We start from the raw sequence: 12652 nt of genomic DNA, 5'->3' as shown, positions 1-12652 counted from the left end.
AAAGGCAAAATTAAACTGACATGATTCAGGTTGAGCATGTCATTTTAAGACCTTTTTAAATGTACAGGTAGCCCTCAGTTTACGCCGGGGTTAGGTTCCAGGAGGAATGGTTGTAAATTAAAACTGTTGTAAATTGAAACCCAGTTTATAATGTAAGTCAATGGGAAGTGAGGGAGTTAGGTTCCAGGCCCCTCTCAAAATTGTCATAAGTAACACCTAATACATTATTTTTAAAGCTTTGAAATGAAGACTTTAAATGCTAAAAAGTATTATAACCCTAATAATATAGATTGTATCATCATCAAACTAAGTTTAATGAACAAAAACATTTGCTAAACATCACCTAATTAAATAAGCACACAACAGACTGCATCATCATCAAACTAAGTTTAATGAACAAAAACATTTGCTAAACATCACCTAATTAAATAATCGCACAACAGACTGCATCATCATCAAACTAAGTTTAATTAACAAAAACGTTTTTTACTTGCATTTTTCTGCAATCAGTTCTCTGCATTGTAAGCATGTTAGATAATATTGGGTCTGCACCTATTCTATGCATTTCAATCTGCAGTGATTAAGCAGTTAACCTCACCTGAAGCTGTTGGACAGGAAGATAATAGGGAAGTGCCTGCTAAAACTTGGGGCTCGATAAGTCTGGTCTGATCTGTGTACTTAGAGAGGGAGGAGCAATTTCAGGATGATAAGTTACATAACTTTGCTGCAAAACAAGCGGACAGCTCCACCTACTGGCTATTTTAATTAGTGCACATGATTGAAACAAAAAAGGTTGTTATTCTAAAACGGCGCAAATTGAACCGGCGTAAACCGAGGGCCACCTGTACTTAGTTCTCTTGGTATCCATTCTTAAAAAAGAATATGTACATATCCTACGCTAGTGGGGGCTAGCTGGTGATTGGTGCCTGCACTTGTGATTGGCTGACTAGTTGTGTTCAGCTAACTCTCAGTAGTGCATTGCTGCTTCTTCAGCAAAGGATTTCAAGATAGAATTACATTGGAAAGTACTGTAGTGTAAAATCTGAATCCAGAAAGGAGAAAAAAATTGTTTCATGTCCCTTTAATTAACAGCCAAGAATGGGAGAGGGCCTAGAATCGTGCATGCTTATTTTGACTTCCGATTAAGCAGAGGGTGATTCTCAAACATTGGGTTTAATAGTAAGTTGCCCACTTAAAGAAAGAAAGAAACGTCAAGCAAACTGTTTAACAGATATCCCCCCCTTTCAGTTGACTCTTCCTTCTCCCTTTCTGCTTGAAGAAGACTGCTTTCATTGGAACGATCATTATACAAACATGCTAAAATTGTATTTTCAATGCATAAAGTATTTAAAGGAACATGAAAATCAATATATTTGTTTTATGATTCAGATTGAGGATACAATTTTAAACAACATTCCAATGTACTTCTATTATCAAATTTGCTTCATTCTTTATATATATCATTTGTAGAAGAAATAGAATGCACATGGGTTAGCCAATCACACGAGGCAGCAGCTACTGAGCCTATTTATTATTCATCTAAGTACACACGTATTGTTGCATTCTGTGACAGAAGCAGTGAGCTTTCACAGATCAGTGATGTTTTGACAGCTGTACCGAGCACTTTGGATTAGTTAGCACAATAGAAAGCAGAAGACTTACACTTTTGCAAATTTACTTAACAAATATAAAAAAGCCCTCAGGAATAATATAGGACAATACAGCCATTACAAAAATATACAGCTCCCACCATATTGTGCACACAAAACTGAAGTATATGATACTGCTTGTCAAGAATACAAAATTATCATTGAATGTGAATGTGCACTTCCTCTGTCACACTTAAATTCCAAGATGGTAGCGCCCAGTGTGAATATGCAGAACATCACTTGTTGATCTAAAAATAACTTCTAACAAACTGCTTTAGAATAATCCTCCTTTATTGAGCTTCTTTACCGACAGCTGCCATTTAACATGACATGACAGAAAAACTACTAACTAAACAAACTGCCAACCCCTCCTGCACCACACGTCTTAATAACCACTGTAATAAAGAAACAGCAAGTTAACACATAAAATTTTAACAACTACTGTGAACATAAATATTGCTGTCTATATATTGTGTTTTAATGCATAAACATGACAACATCACTAACCAGCATGTTCCATCTTAAAGGGAGGAGAGTCCACTACTTCATTCATCACTTGTGGGAAAATAAGAACCTGGCCACCAGGAAGAGGCAAAGACACCCCAGCCAAAGGCTTAAATACCTCCCCCACTCTCCTCATCACTCAGTCATTCTTTGCCTTTCGTCACAGGAGGTTGGCAGAGAAGTGTCGGAAGATTCAGCGTAGTCTCTTATGGAGGGTAGTACTCTTCGAAATGGGACTGGAGTTTTAAGTAGTCCTGTCAGCCTCTCAGTGAGAGCATGGGTGAATGTTAGAGTACGGAGATGAAGGGAGAGTCTTTCTGCAAAACCATCCTGACTCATGTTTAACAGCTCCTTAAGCAATTAGCATTGACGAGTTTCACTTCCTGCTTTTCTTCTCTGAAGTCCATGTCAGGAGCGACGCTACTAACCTGTCACACTTGAAGGGCCGTGTTCCTGTTCCACGGCGTTGATTCTGGTAAGATCGTTTCATTATATATATGTATAATATATGTGATAACGCAAGACAGGGTCACAGTGTGACTCCTTTTATCTGTATAGAATCTAGGGTAATACCCTCGGAAGGGGGTTATGGAACAGGGGGGATTTTATTATGCATAATATTGTTTATTGTGTTTATGCTGCACTTGTTTGAGATGAGACTCTGTCAGTGTGAAACAGTTAGAGAGAGATTGAGGCACGCTTTTTTTGCGCGTATCTCTCTCGAGTACAGGGGCGGTCCTGCATGGCACTCCATGTGACCGGGTGTGGCCTCTGTAACATCCTCTTTCTCGACCTGTGTTCGGAGGAGACGAAAGCTGTTTATTGTAGTCCAGGTCATAGGAGGTGGTGAGTGCCCCGGCCATTGGGATATAAAGGTGCCATTTAATAATTTGATCAAGTCCGTAATAAAGGCGCAAGCTATGGAGGACTCTGATATGTTAGAGGATACTCCCTCGTTATCTAAACCTCCTGTGAGGAGGTTCTGGTCAAACCACCGGCATAACTCTGTTCCACATGCTTTGACAATATTGCTATATCAAAAAAGAATAAAGTATTTAGCACCACTGAACCTTCCACCTCTGAGGGTTCTCCGCCCCGCGTGGTGCGTTCCCTACAAGAGAGGGGCCCTTTGGCCTCCAGACTTCGCTGATCAGTTGTAGACAGCAATTTCTGCAGTCATAAATGCGATGCCTCGTCATACTAAGCACAAGTGGACGATACGGCACTGCTATCCGTCTCAGGGGTCTTCGACTCCGCTGGATGTCTCAGACAGATTTTCCGCTGAGGAGGACAACTCTGACTTTTCGGAGGATGGCGCTTTTGGGTCGGAATCGGCTAGTTCTAGGCCTCCATCCGCGGAGGAACCAAATTTCAAATTTAAGATGGAGCATTTGCGTTTTCTGCTGAAGGAAGTGCTTGCTACGCTGGAGATTCGGGAACTGAAACTCCCGGAGGAACCTTCGATCCCTAAACTGGACTGGGTTTACGAGGACAGGAAGTGCCCCAGGCCTTCTTGGTTCCTATCAAAATGGCGAACATTATTAAGAATGAATGGGAGAAACTGGGTTCACCCTTCTCTCCCTCGTTTTCTTTTAAGAAGCTTTTTCCCGTTCCGGACGCACAGCTTGAACTGAACTGCGGGGAACCGTCCCTAAGGTGGATGGTGCTATCTCCACACTCGCTAAGAGAACGACCATTCCGCTTGAGGATAGCTCCTTTTTTAAGGAACCCATGGATAAAAAGATCGAGTCCATGTTGCGGAAGATGTTCCAAATGACGGGGTTCATTTTCCAACCGGCGGCAGCAGTCGCTGCGGTGGCTGGTGCGGCTACCTACTGGTGTGACGCACTATCAGCAATGGTCGAGGTGGAGACCCCCCTCAATGAGATTCTGGATTGAATCAAAGCCCTAAGGGTAGTGCACATTCGTTCATTTGTGATGCTAACATGCACATTATTCGCCTGAATGCTAAGACATCAGGGTTTTCTGTTTTAGCCGACAAGGCTCTGTGGCTAAAATCGTGGTCTGCTGACATGACATCTAAGTCTCGCTTGCCATTCAAGGGGAAGGTTTTGTTTGGCCCGGGCCTGGATTCTATCATATCTACAGTCACAGGTGGCAAGGGTGCCTTCTTATTTAAGGATAAGAAAGCTAAACCTAAGGGATCTACTTTTCTTCCCTTTTGTGTGGACAAGTCTCAGCGCCAGCAGCCTTCCGCAAATTCTGAGCAGTCCAAGGGATCTTGGAAGCCAGCAAACTCTTGGAACAAGTCCATCCAGAACAAGAAACCCGCCGAGTCAAAGTCGGCATGAAGGGGCGGCCCCCGACCCGTCATTGGACCAGGGAGGGGGCAGACTATCTCTTTTTGCGGAGGCTTGGAGGAGAGACGTTACAGACCCTTGGGTCCTGGAGGTCGTCGCCCAGGGGTACAGGATAGGTTTCAAAACGTATCCACCCAAAGGCAGGTTCCTCCTTTCAAACATCTCTTCAAGACCAGAAAAGAGAAACGCCTTCCTGGGGTGTGTGAGGGATCTCTCATCTCTCAGAGTAATCGTCCCAGTCCCTCCGGCAGAAAGAGCTCTGGGATATTATTCAAACTTTTTTGTGGTCCCAAAGAAGGAGGGCACGTTTCATCCAATTCTGGCTTTAAAGGCCCTAAACAAGTTTCTGTCAGTTCCATCGTTCAAGATGGAGACAATCAGGTCAATTTTGCCCCTGGTTCAAGAGGGGCAATTCATGACGACTATAGACCTGAAGGATGCTTACCTTCATGTTCCAATCCACAAGAATCACTTCAAATTTCTAAGGTTTGCCTTCCTGGACCAGCACTTCCAGTTTGTGGCCCTTCCGTTTAGTCTGGCAACTGCCCCAAGACTCTTTACAAAGGCTATGGGAGCTCTTCTCGTAGTAGCGAGAGCCAGAGGTATTGCAGCGGCACCGTATCTGGACGATATCCTGGTCCAGGCTCCATCCTACAGTCTGGTGGAGGGTCACTCGAGAGCTCTTCTCCTTCGGTCCCACGGGTGGAAGATAAACGAAGGAAAGAGTTCATTGGTCCCCAGCAACAGGGTGGAGTTCCTGGGTACGATAATAGATTCTTCAGCAATGAAGATATTTTTGACAGACCAGGGACGTTGCAAGCTTGCGTCCAACTGTCTAGCCCTGCAGACATTCTTAAGGACATCTGTGGCCAGGTGTATGGAGGTAATCGGGCTCATGGTATCCAGCATAGATGTCATTCCATTCGCCAGGATCCATCTCAGACCTCTTCAGCTGTGCATGTTGAGACAATGGAATGGCAATCATTCAGATTTGTCCCAACAGATATCTCTAGACAGACCGGTGAGGGAGTCCCTGTCTTGGTGGACCCGACCGGGGCAGTTGTCTCTGGGGACATCCTTCCTGAGACCATCCTGGGAGTTTGTAACCAGGAATGCAAGTCTATCAGGATGGGGAGCCGTTTGGGGTGCCAGAAAGGCGCAAGGCAGATGGACTCGAGAGGAATCGTGTCTACCTATAAATATTTTGGAACTTCGAGTGATATTCAACACACTGAGGGCTTGGCCCCCTCTGGGGTCATCCCAATACATCAGATTCCATTCGGACAACATTACTTTGGTGGCTTACATTAACCACCAGAGAGGGACGAGAAGCTCCCTAGCAATGAGGGAAGTATCTCGGATTCTTGAATGGGCAGAGACTCACAATTGTTCGCTCTCAGCGATCCACATTCCGGGTGGGGACAACTGGGAAGTGGATTTTCTGAGTAGACAGACGTTTCATCCAGGGGAATGGTCTCTCAACCCCGAGATGTTTGCGGAGATCTGCAGCAGATGGGGGGACGCCGGAAATAGATCTCATGGCATCCAGATACGGGTCGCGATCCAGACGCTTGGCAGTACCCTGGGACTTCAACCTAATTTACATATTTTCACTGTTGCCTTTTCTACCTCGAGTAGGGGTCTGCATCAAGCAGGAGCAAGCCTCAGCTATTCTGATTGCTCCGATTACTCACATGTGCTATCGGCACTCACTTGTGCCAATAGAGACAGGCTGGACCTTTTTCAGCAGCCTAGCCCGCTGACTTCTTAGACCAGGGTCTCCCAATTCTCATGTGTTGGTAGTACATAAGGGGGGGACACAAATAAAACAAACCACATGTGTGTATCAATCTAATAAAAGATGCATATGAAATAAGCACAAATGCTGGGTACTCACAAAGGTAGCGGCACCCAAATGTTACAAGTAGTGCAGGCTGGTCCTTCAACAGCAGCCCAGCTCGCTGTGCTCGAACTGAGCAATATAAGGCTTTCTATGGTCTCTTCAGTCCGGAGAGATAAAGACAAGGTAGCATAGTTTTAAGTTGATCAACACAGTAGTTCTGGTGTTTTGTAAAAAAATCTTATAGTATTTGTTTTAAAAAACAAAATTAAAACAGCAAGATAAAACAGGTAAAATCCAAACACATTAAATACCAACTGTGTGTACAGGCTTCAAAAAAGATGCAACGCGTTTCTCAGCTCTAAGGCTGTTTCATCAGACATATCTGGTTATTCCTTAAATAGGGCTACACTACCTATCGGGTGAGAGATAGCCCTTCCCCCAGGGCTGGAGTAACCTAACCAATCCATACTCTTAGTGTCTCAGTGTTGTGATTGATTCACCTGAGAAGTTTCAGTAAACTTGGAGTCATACAAAAATATGGGCGTATACTAGAGTGCATCATATCTACTTGCAGCCAATAATGTTATGTTTGTTGGTATGAGGGTGTGTCTGGCTACATTACTAGTATCTCTAAACCAATCAGGTACTCCAAAAGAGACCATAGGAGGGCCATACATGAACGTGAATATGTGCTACTATGTAGAGAAGAGGCTGCAATAAAAGGAATCACTAATATGGTGGCGTGTAGCTGTTATTCTTTACAGGTAATATCTGTATAAAGTGGGCGTATAATAAGTCGTCATAAACACTTGTAACCAATAACATATATTGGAGTGTCAAAGCAATAGAAGTGTAATACAAAAGTGACCCTTAAAGATGCGTTATGTGAACGTGAATATACACTACGGTGTAAAAAAAGATATAGTGTGAGTGGACTAGAGAATCTCTATTATAAGAAAGACCTATGATAAAAGAGTGAAAATGAATAAAAATAAGTTACCCCTAAACGAGAGAGAAATAGATGTGTGTGCGTTGAATATATGTCAAAAGACAAATATATATAAAAAGGGGAACTGCCAAAACAAGGTTAAAATTAACCAAATAATAATGTTGTGATACTAGTGTGGTACAAACTAACTCAAGAATAAAGAGACCCCTTAGAGGGGATTTGTGTAAAAAATATATAAAAATATGTATATTGAAGAATAAAATATGCAAATACTTGATGTGAAGTTACTTAAAGGGACAGTCAACACCAGAATTTTTGTTGTTTAAAAAGAAAGATAATCCCTTTATTACCCATTCCCCAGTTTTGCACAACCAACACAGTTATATTAATATACTTTTTACCTCTGTAATTATCTTGTATCTAAGCTTCTGCTGACTGCCTCCTTATTTCAGTTCTTTTGATAGACATGCAGTTTAGCCAATCAGTGCTCAGTCCTAGGTCAGTTTACGTGCATGAGCTCAATGTTATCTATATGAAATATGTCAACTAATGCCCTCTAGTGGTCAAAATGTATTCAGATTAGAGGCAGTCTTCAAGGTCTAAGAAATTAGCATATGAACCTCCTAGTTTTAGCTTTCAACTAAGAATACCAAGAGAACAAAGCAAAATTGGTGATAAAAGTAAATTGGGAAGTTGTTTAAAATTGCATACCCTATTTAAATCATGAAAGGTTTTTTTGGACTTGACTGTCCCTTTAAAAATAATATATATATGTACATGGGGTGTACTAAATTCCTCCAGAAGGTGGGAAAGTATGTATTGTAACTTATAATTGTGAAAGAAAATAATAAAATGATATACGATATACAAGGTGAATAAGTGAAAGACTTCTAGCTATCTATTACGCTGTATTGTCTAAATGCAAAAGTATATAACTATCTAAATAACTAAACAACCTATAATACACGTATATAGAAAGCATGAGATGTATAAAGAGTGCATAAGTGCAGGTACATAATATAATTGTATTAATGTTTTAATAAACCCCTAATATATATAAGGCATAAATACAACTACAGTCAACTGTGAAATAAAACAAACTAGCTATGTATACTGATCTATGAACCACAAAGCTAACTAACTAAACACAGCCAAGTCAATAACCTCATTGAGACCTAATGGAAATAGAGATTGGAATCTATAGATCCAGTAGGTCTCACATTGTCTCAGTTTGGTATATCTATTGTGACTCAGGTTAGGTGGTATACTCTCTATAGGTGTGATTTTGAGTTTGCAGTTTCCACTGTTGTGTTCTTTGATAATATGCCTGGACATACAGGGTGTTTAAGTAATTTGTTCGTTTCTAAGGTGTTCACTCCACCTGATACGTACCTTTCTAGAGGTATGGCCTATGTATTGCATGCCACAGTCACAGGTTAAAACATATATTACAAAATTGGAATTACATTATAATCTCCCCTTTATTCTAAATTTTTCACCTGTCGCATGTGATATGAGGGATGTGCAGCTATGTGTAATATGTTTACACATAAAACATATTTTAACTCCACATATATAAGTACCATTTCTTCTATAAACTGATTGGTTAGAGGATTTCCTTTTTCTCACTTTTGAAATGACTACTTTGCTAGGGGCAAGCTTCTCTGAGGCTGACTGCATGGAGATTGAACGCCTAGTCTTAGCCAAGAGAGGATTTTTAGAGAGAGTGATTGACACTCTCGTCAGGCCAGGAAGCCGGTCACTAGACGCATCTACCACAAGGTGTGGAGAACCTACTTGTCCTGGTGTGAGGAACGAGGATACCCATGGCATAAGGTCAGAGTATACAGGATTTTGGCCTTTCTTCAGGACAGTCTAGATAAGGATCTTGCCACCAGTTCCCTAAGGAGACTGATCTCGGCTTTAACTGTACTGTTGCATAAGAAGCTTGTGGAGCTTCCTGACATTCAGTCCTTTGTTCAGGCTCTGGTTAGGATCAGACCGGTTTTCAGGAATCCGGCTCCTCCTTGGAGCTTAAACTTGGTTCTTAAGGTTTTGCAGAGGGCTCCGTTTGAGCCTATGCATGCCCTTGACATTAAGATTCTCTCATGGAAGGTCCTGTTGTTATTGGCTATTGCATCGGCACGCAGAGTCTCTGAGTTGGCGGCCTTGCAATGTAAGCCTCCCTACTTAGTTTTTCATGCTGATAAGGCTGTTCTTCGCACTAGTTTGGGATTCCTTCCCAAGGTAGTGTTGAGTCATAACATTAATCAGGAAATAGTAGTTACTTCCTTGTGTCCTAACCCTTCTTCTTTGAAATTAGAGGTTACTTCATAATCTGCATGTGGTTCGGGCCTTGAAGTTTTATCTTCAAGCCACAAAGGAATTCAGACAGACGTTGTCCTTATTTGTTGTGTATTCTTGAAGGCGCAGTGGGCAAAGGGCCTCTGCAACTTCGCTATCTTTTTGGTTGAGGAGTATGATCCGTCTGGCATATGAGACAGCGGGACAAAAGCCTTCTTAGAGGATTACGGGTTACTCGACTAGAGCTGTGGCCTCTTCTTGGGCCTTTAAGAATGAGGCTTCCATGGAGCAGATTTGTAAGGCGGCCACCTGGTCATCCTTACATACTTTTGCAAAATTGTATAAATTTGAAATTTTTTCTTCGGTGGAAGCAGCTTTAGGGATAAAGGTTCTGCAGGCTGTGGTGCCCTCAGTATAGGGTCCGCCTCCTTTACCCTCCCGTTTTCTTCATTCAGTGTCCTCTAGAGCTTGGGTATTTGTTCCCACAAATGATGAATGAAGCAGTGGACTCTCCTCCCATTACGATGGAAAACATAAATTATGCTTACCTGATAATTTCATTTCTATCTGTGGGAGGAGAGTCCACTGCACCCGCCCGTTCTCCGGGGGGTGGACCTAAATTTATTTTTAATCTTTTGGCACCATTTATAACCTGATATTTCTGATACTGTTCCTTGTTCCCTTGGCAGAATGACTGGGGGATGAGGGGAGTGGGGGAGGTATGTAAGCCTTTGGCTGGGGTGTCTTTGCCTCCTCCTGGTGGCTAGGTTCTTATTTTCCCACAAGTGATGAATGAAGCAGTGGACTCTCCCACAGATGGAAATTAAATTATCAGGTAAGCATAATTTATGTATTTAAAAGTTTAAAATAAGTAAATAGTTTTAAAGACAACTGCAAGGCTGTACCTACAAACTGTACCCAGCAGTTTAATGTCCATTCAATCTTTTTTTTTTTTTACTGCATGCATTAACAAAAGGCTTATGTTCATTGTGGTCATATTAGAGAACATGATCAGTGCATACCATATGAAATAAAGCTGGTTTTCAGTGCATTCCATAATAAACAACCTTCTTTAATGCATGGCTTAAAAACAGAGCATACAGTGTTTCATATTTAATATTGCTTGCTGCAGCTAAGATCACATTCAGTGTATGCAATAATAAAATGATTATACTCATAACAGACTTTTAGTGTATACCATATAAAACGGTGCATGCCTAGTTCAAGACACACAAAAAATAATTGAATAAGATCACATTCAGACCATCATATAATAAACAGCTTGTGCACAGTGCATGCAGTGTTAAACAGCAGTCACTTCCAATGCAATTCAAGTTACACACAGGTTATGTTCAGTCCACGGCACAATAAACAAAATTCATGCCCAGACTGCTTGGCTTGTTACCTAGAGGTTATGTCTAGACTGCTTGTAATGTTACCTAGAGGTCATGCCCAGACTGCTTGCAATGCTACCTAGAGGTCATGTCCAGACTGCTTGCAATGTTACCTAAAGGTCATGCCCAGACTGCTTGCAATGTTACCTAGAGGGCATGCCCATGTTACCTAGAGGTCATGCCCAGACTGCTTGCAATGTTACCTAGAGGTCATGTCCAGACTGCTTGCGATGTTACCTAGAGATAATGCCCAGACTGCTTGCGATGTTACCTAGAGGTCATGTCCAGACTGCTTGCAATGTTACCCAGTGGTCATGTCCAGACTGCTTGCAATGTTACCCAGTGGTCATGTCCAGACTGCTTGCTATGTTACCTAGAGGTCATGCCCAGACTGCTTGCGATGTTACCTAGAGGTCATGCCCAGACTGCTTGCGATGTTACCTAGAGGTCATGTCCAGACTGCTTGCGATGTTGCCCAGTGGTCATGTCCAGACTGCTTGCGATGTTGCCCAGTGGTCATGTCCAGACTGCTTGCAATGTTACCCAGTGGTCATGTCCAGACTGCTTGCTATGTTACCTAGAGGTCATGCCCAGACTGCTTGTGATGTTACTTAGAGGCCATGTTAAGTGAATGCCATGTTGCCCAGAATTCACAATCAATGTATGCTATGGTGTTATATCAGAACTCTAATGCACATATTAAGCCAATTATGTTCAGTGTATATCATCTCAAACAAAGCTGTCATTAAATGCACACCTTACCAAGCAGGTATTGTGTTCATTCCATACCACATTAGAGATCACAGTCCATGTTAACTTGTGTTCACTGCATGCAAATTTAATTACAAATTATAATAATTGTACAAGTACCTTTCATCAAGCATGTATTCTACCCAGAGCCACAAACCATGACTCTGATGTAACTTGTATTTTTCAGGTGTAAGTTGCAGCCTCCAGGAACTACTGGACTCCAGAATCTAAAGCGATTGATTGGTTATTGTGAGAACACATATATGCGTTACAAACTGGCCCTTGAGAATCAGTTCTATGACATTACTGATGTTCTTATGAGAGACTCTCAGACACGCTGCTGTCTTACGGATATGCTTTCTCGCTAGGATAAACTGATATTGTGACACTAGGACTCCCAGTGATATCTCTGGTCCAGCATCGGGGTTGTAAAATATATTTGTATTTTACCATTTATGAATATTTATAGCCAACGAGAACAAAAAGCACTTTTCAAAGTTTGAGACTGTAGACTGGTATTGCATATGTCTTTTACCAGACCAATAAACAGTTCTTTGATGCCTTACAGAATCCTAAACATCTTCATCAAGCCATCTTAAAAATCTTTTATAGAGGACTGGGGCAGGAGGGACATTTCTGTTCTTAAAATGGTCAATGATGGATCACTAAATCGGCAACATTTGTACAAATAACCTGTGTCTGTACATGTCTGCTGATTAAAGATATTTGTTTATATTACTACTCTCACATTTAACTGTTCTTATTCCACAGTGCCGTGTCTCTGACCCTTGGTGTCCAAATTTGTTCAGGGTTAATTAATGATTGTGCAGCTTAGCACTTAAACTGTGACTGTCATTTTATGTTGAAATAATTTTTTTTTTTTTTTTTTTTTAAATTCGTTTTTATTATTGAGGATACAACAAATTGTCACAAAATCC

General features: G+C 41.6%; 1 protein-coding gene across 3 annotated transcripts in view; it reads left to right on the top strand.

Moving 5' to 3' along the window:
* The window catches only part of SPG11 (SPG11 vesicle trafficking associated, spatacsin), a 244149-nt gene extending 231697 nt beyond the window's left edge, over positions 1 to 12452 (top strand). For all 3 annotated transcript variants that reach the window (XM_053718473.1, XM_053718471.1, XM_053718472.1), the window contains exon 41: positions 11902 to 12452. In XM_053718473.1, the coding sequence (XP_053574448.1) occupies positions 11902 to 12082 (181 nt within the window). In that variant the 3' untranslated portion in view covers positions 12083 to 12452. The remainder of the gene's footprint in view (positions 1 to 11901) is intronic.
* The last annotated feature ends 200 nt before the right edge of the window (positions 12453 to 12652 follow it).

This window comes from Bombina bombina, chromosome 6 (assembly GCF_027579735.1).
Source record: "Bombina bombina isolate aBomBom1 chromosome 6, aBomBom1.pri, whole genome shotgun sequence".
NCBI classification, from domain to species: domain Eukaryota; kingdom Metazoa; phylum Chordata; class Amphibia; order Anura; family Bombinatoridae; genus Bombina; species Bombina bombina.
This window is presented reverse-complemented; position numbering and strand designations above follow the sequence as displayed.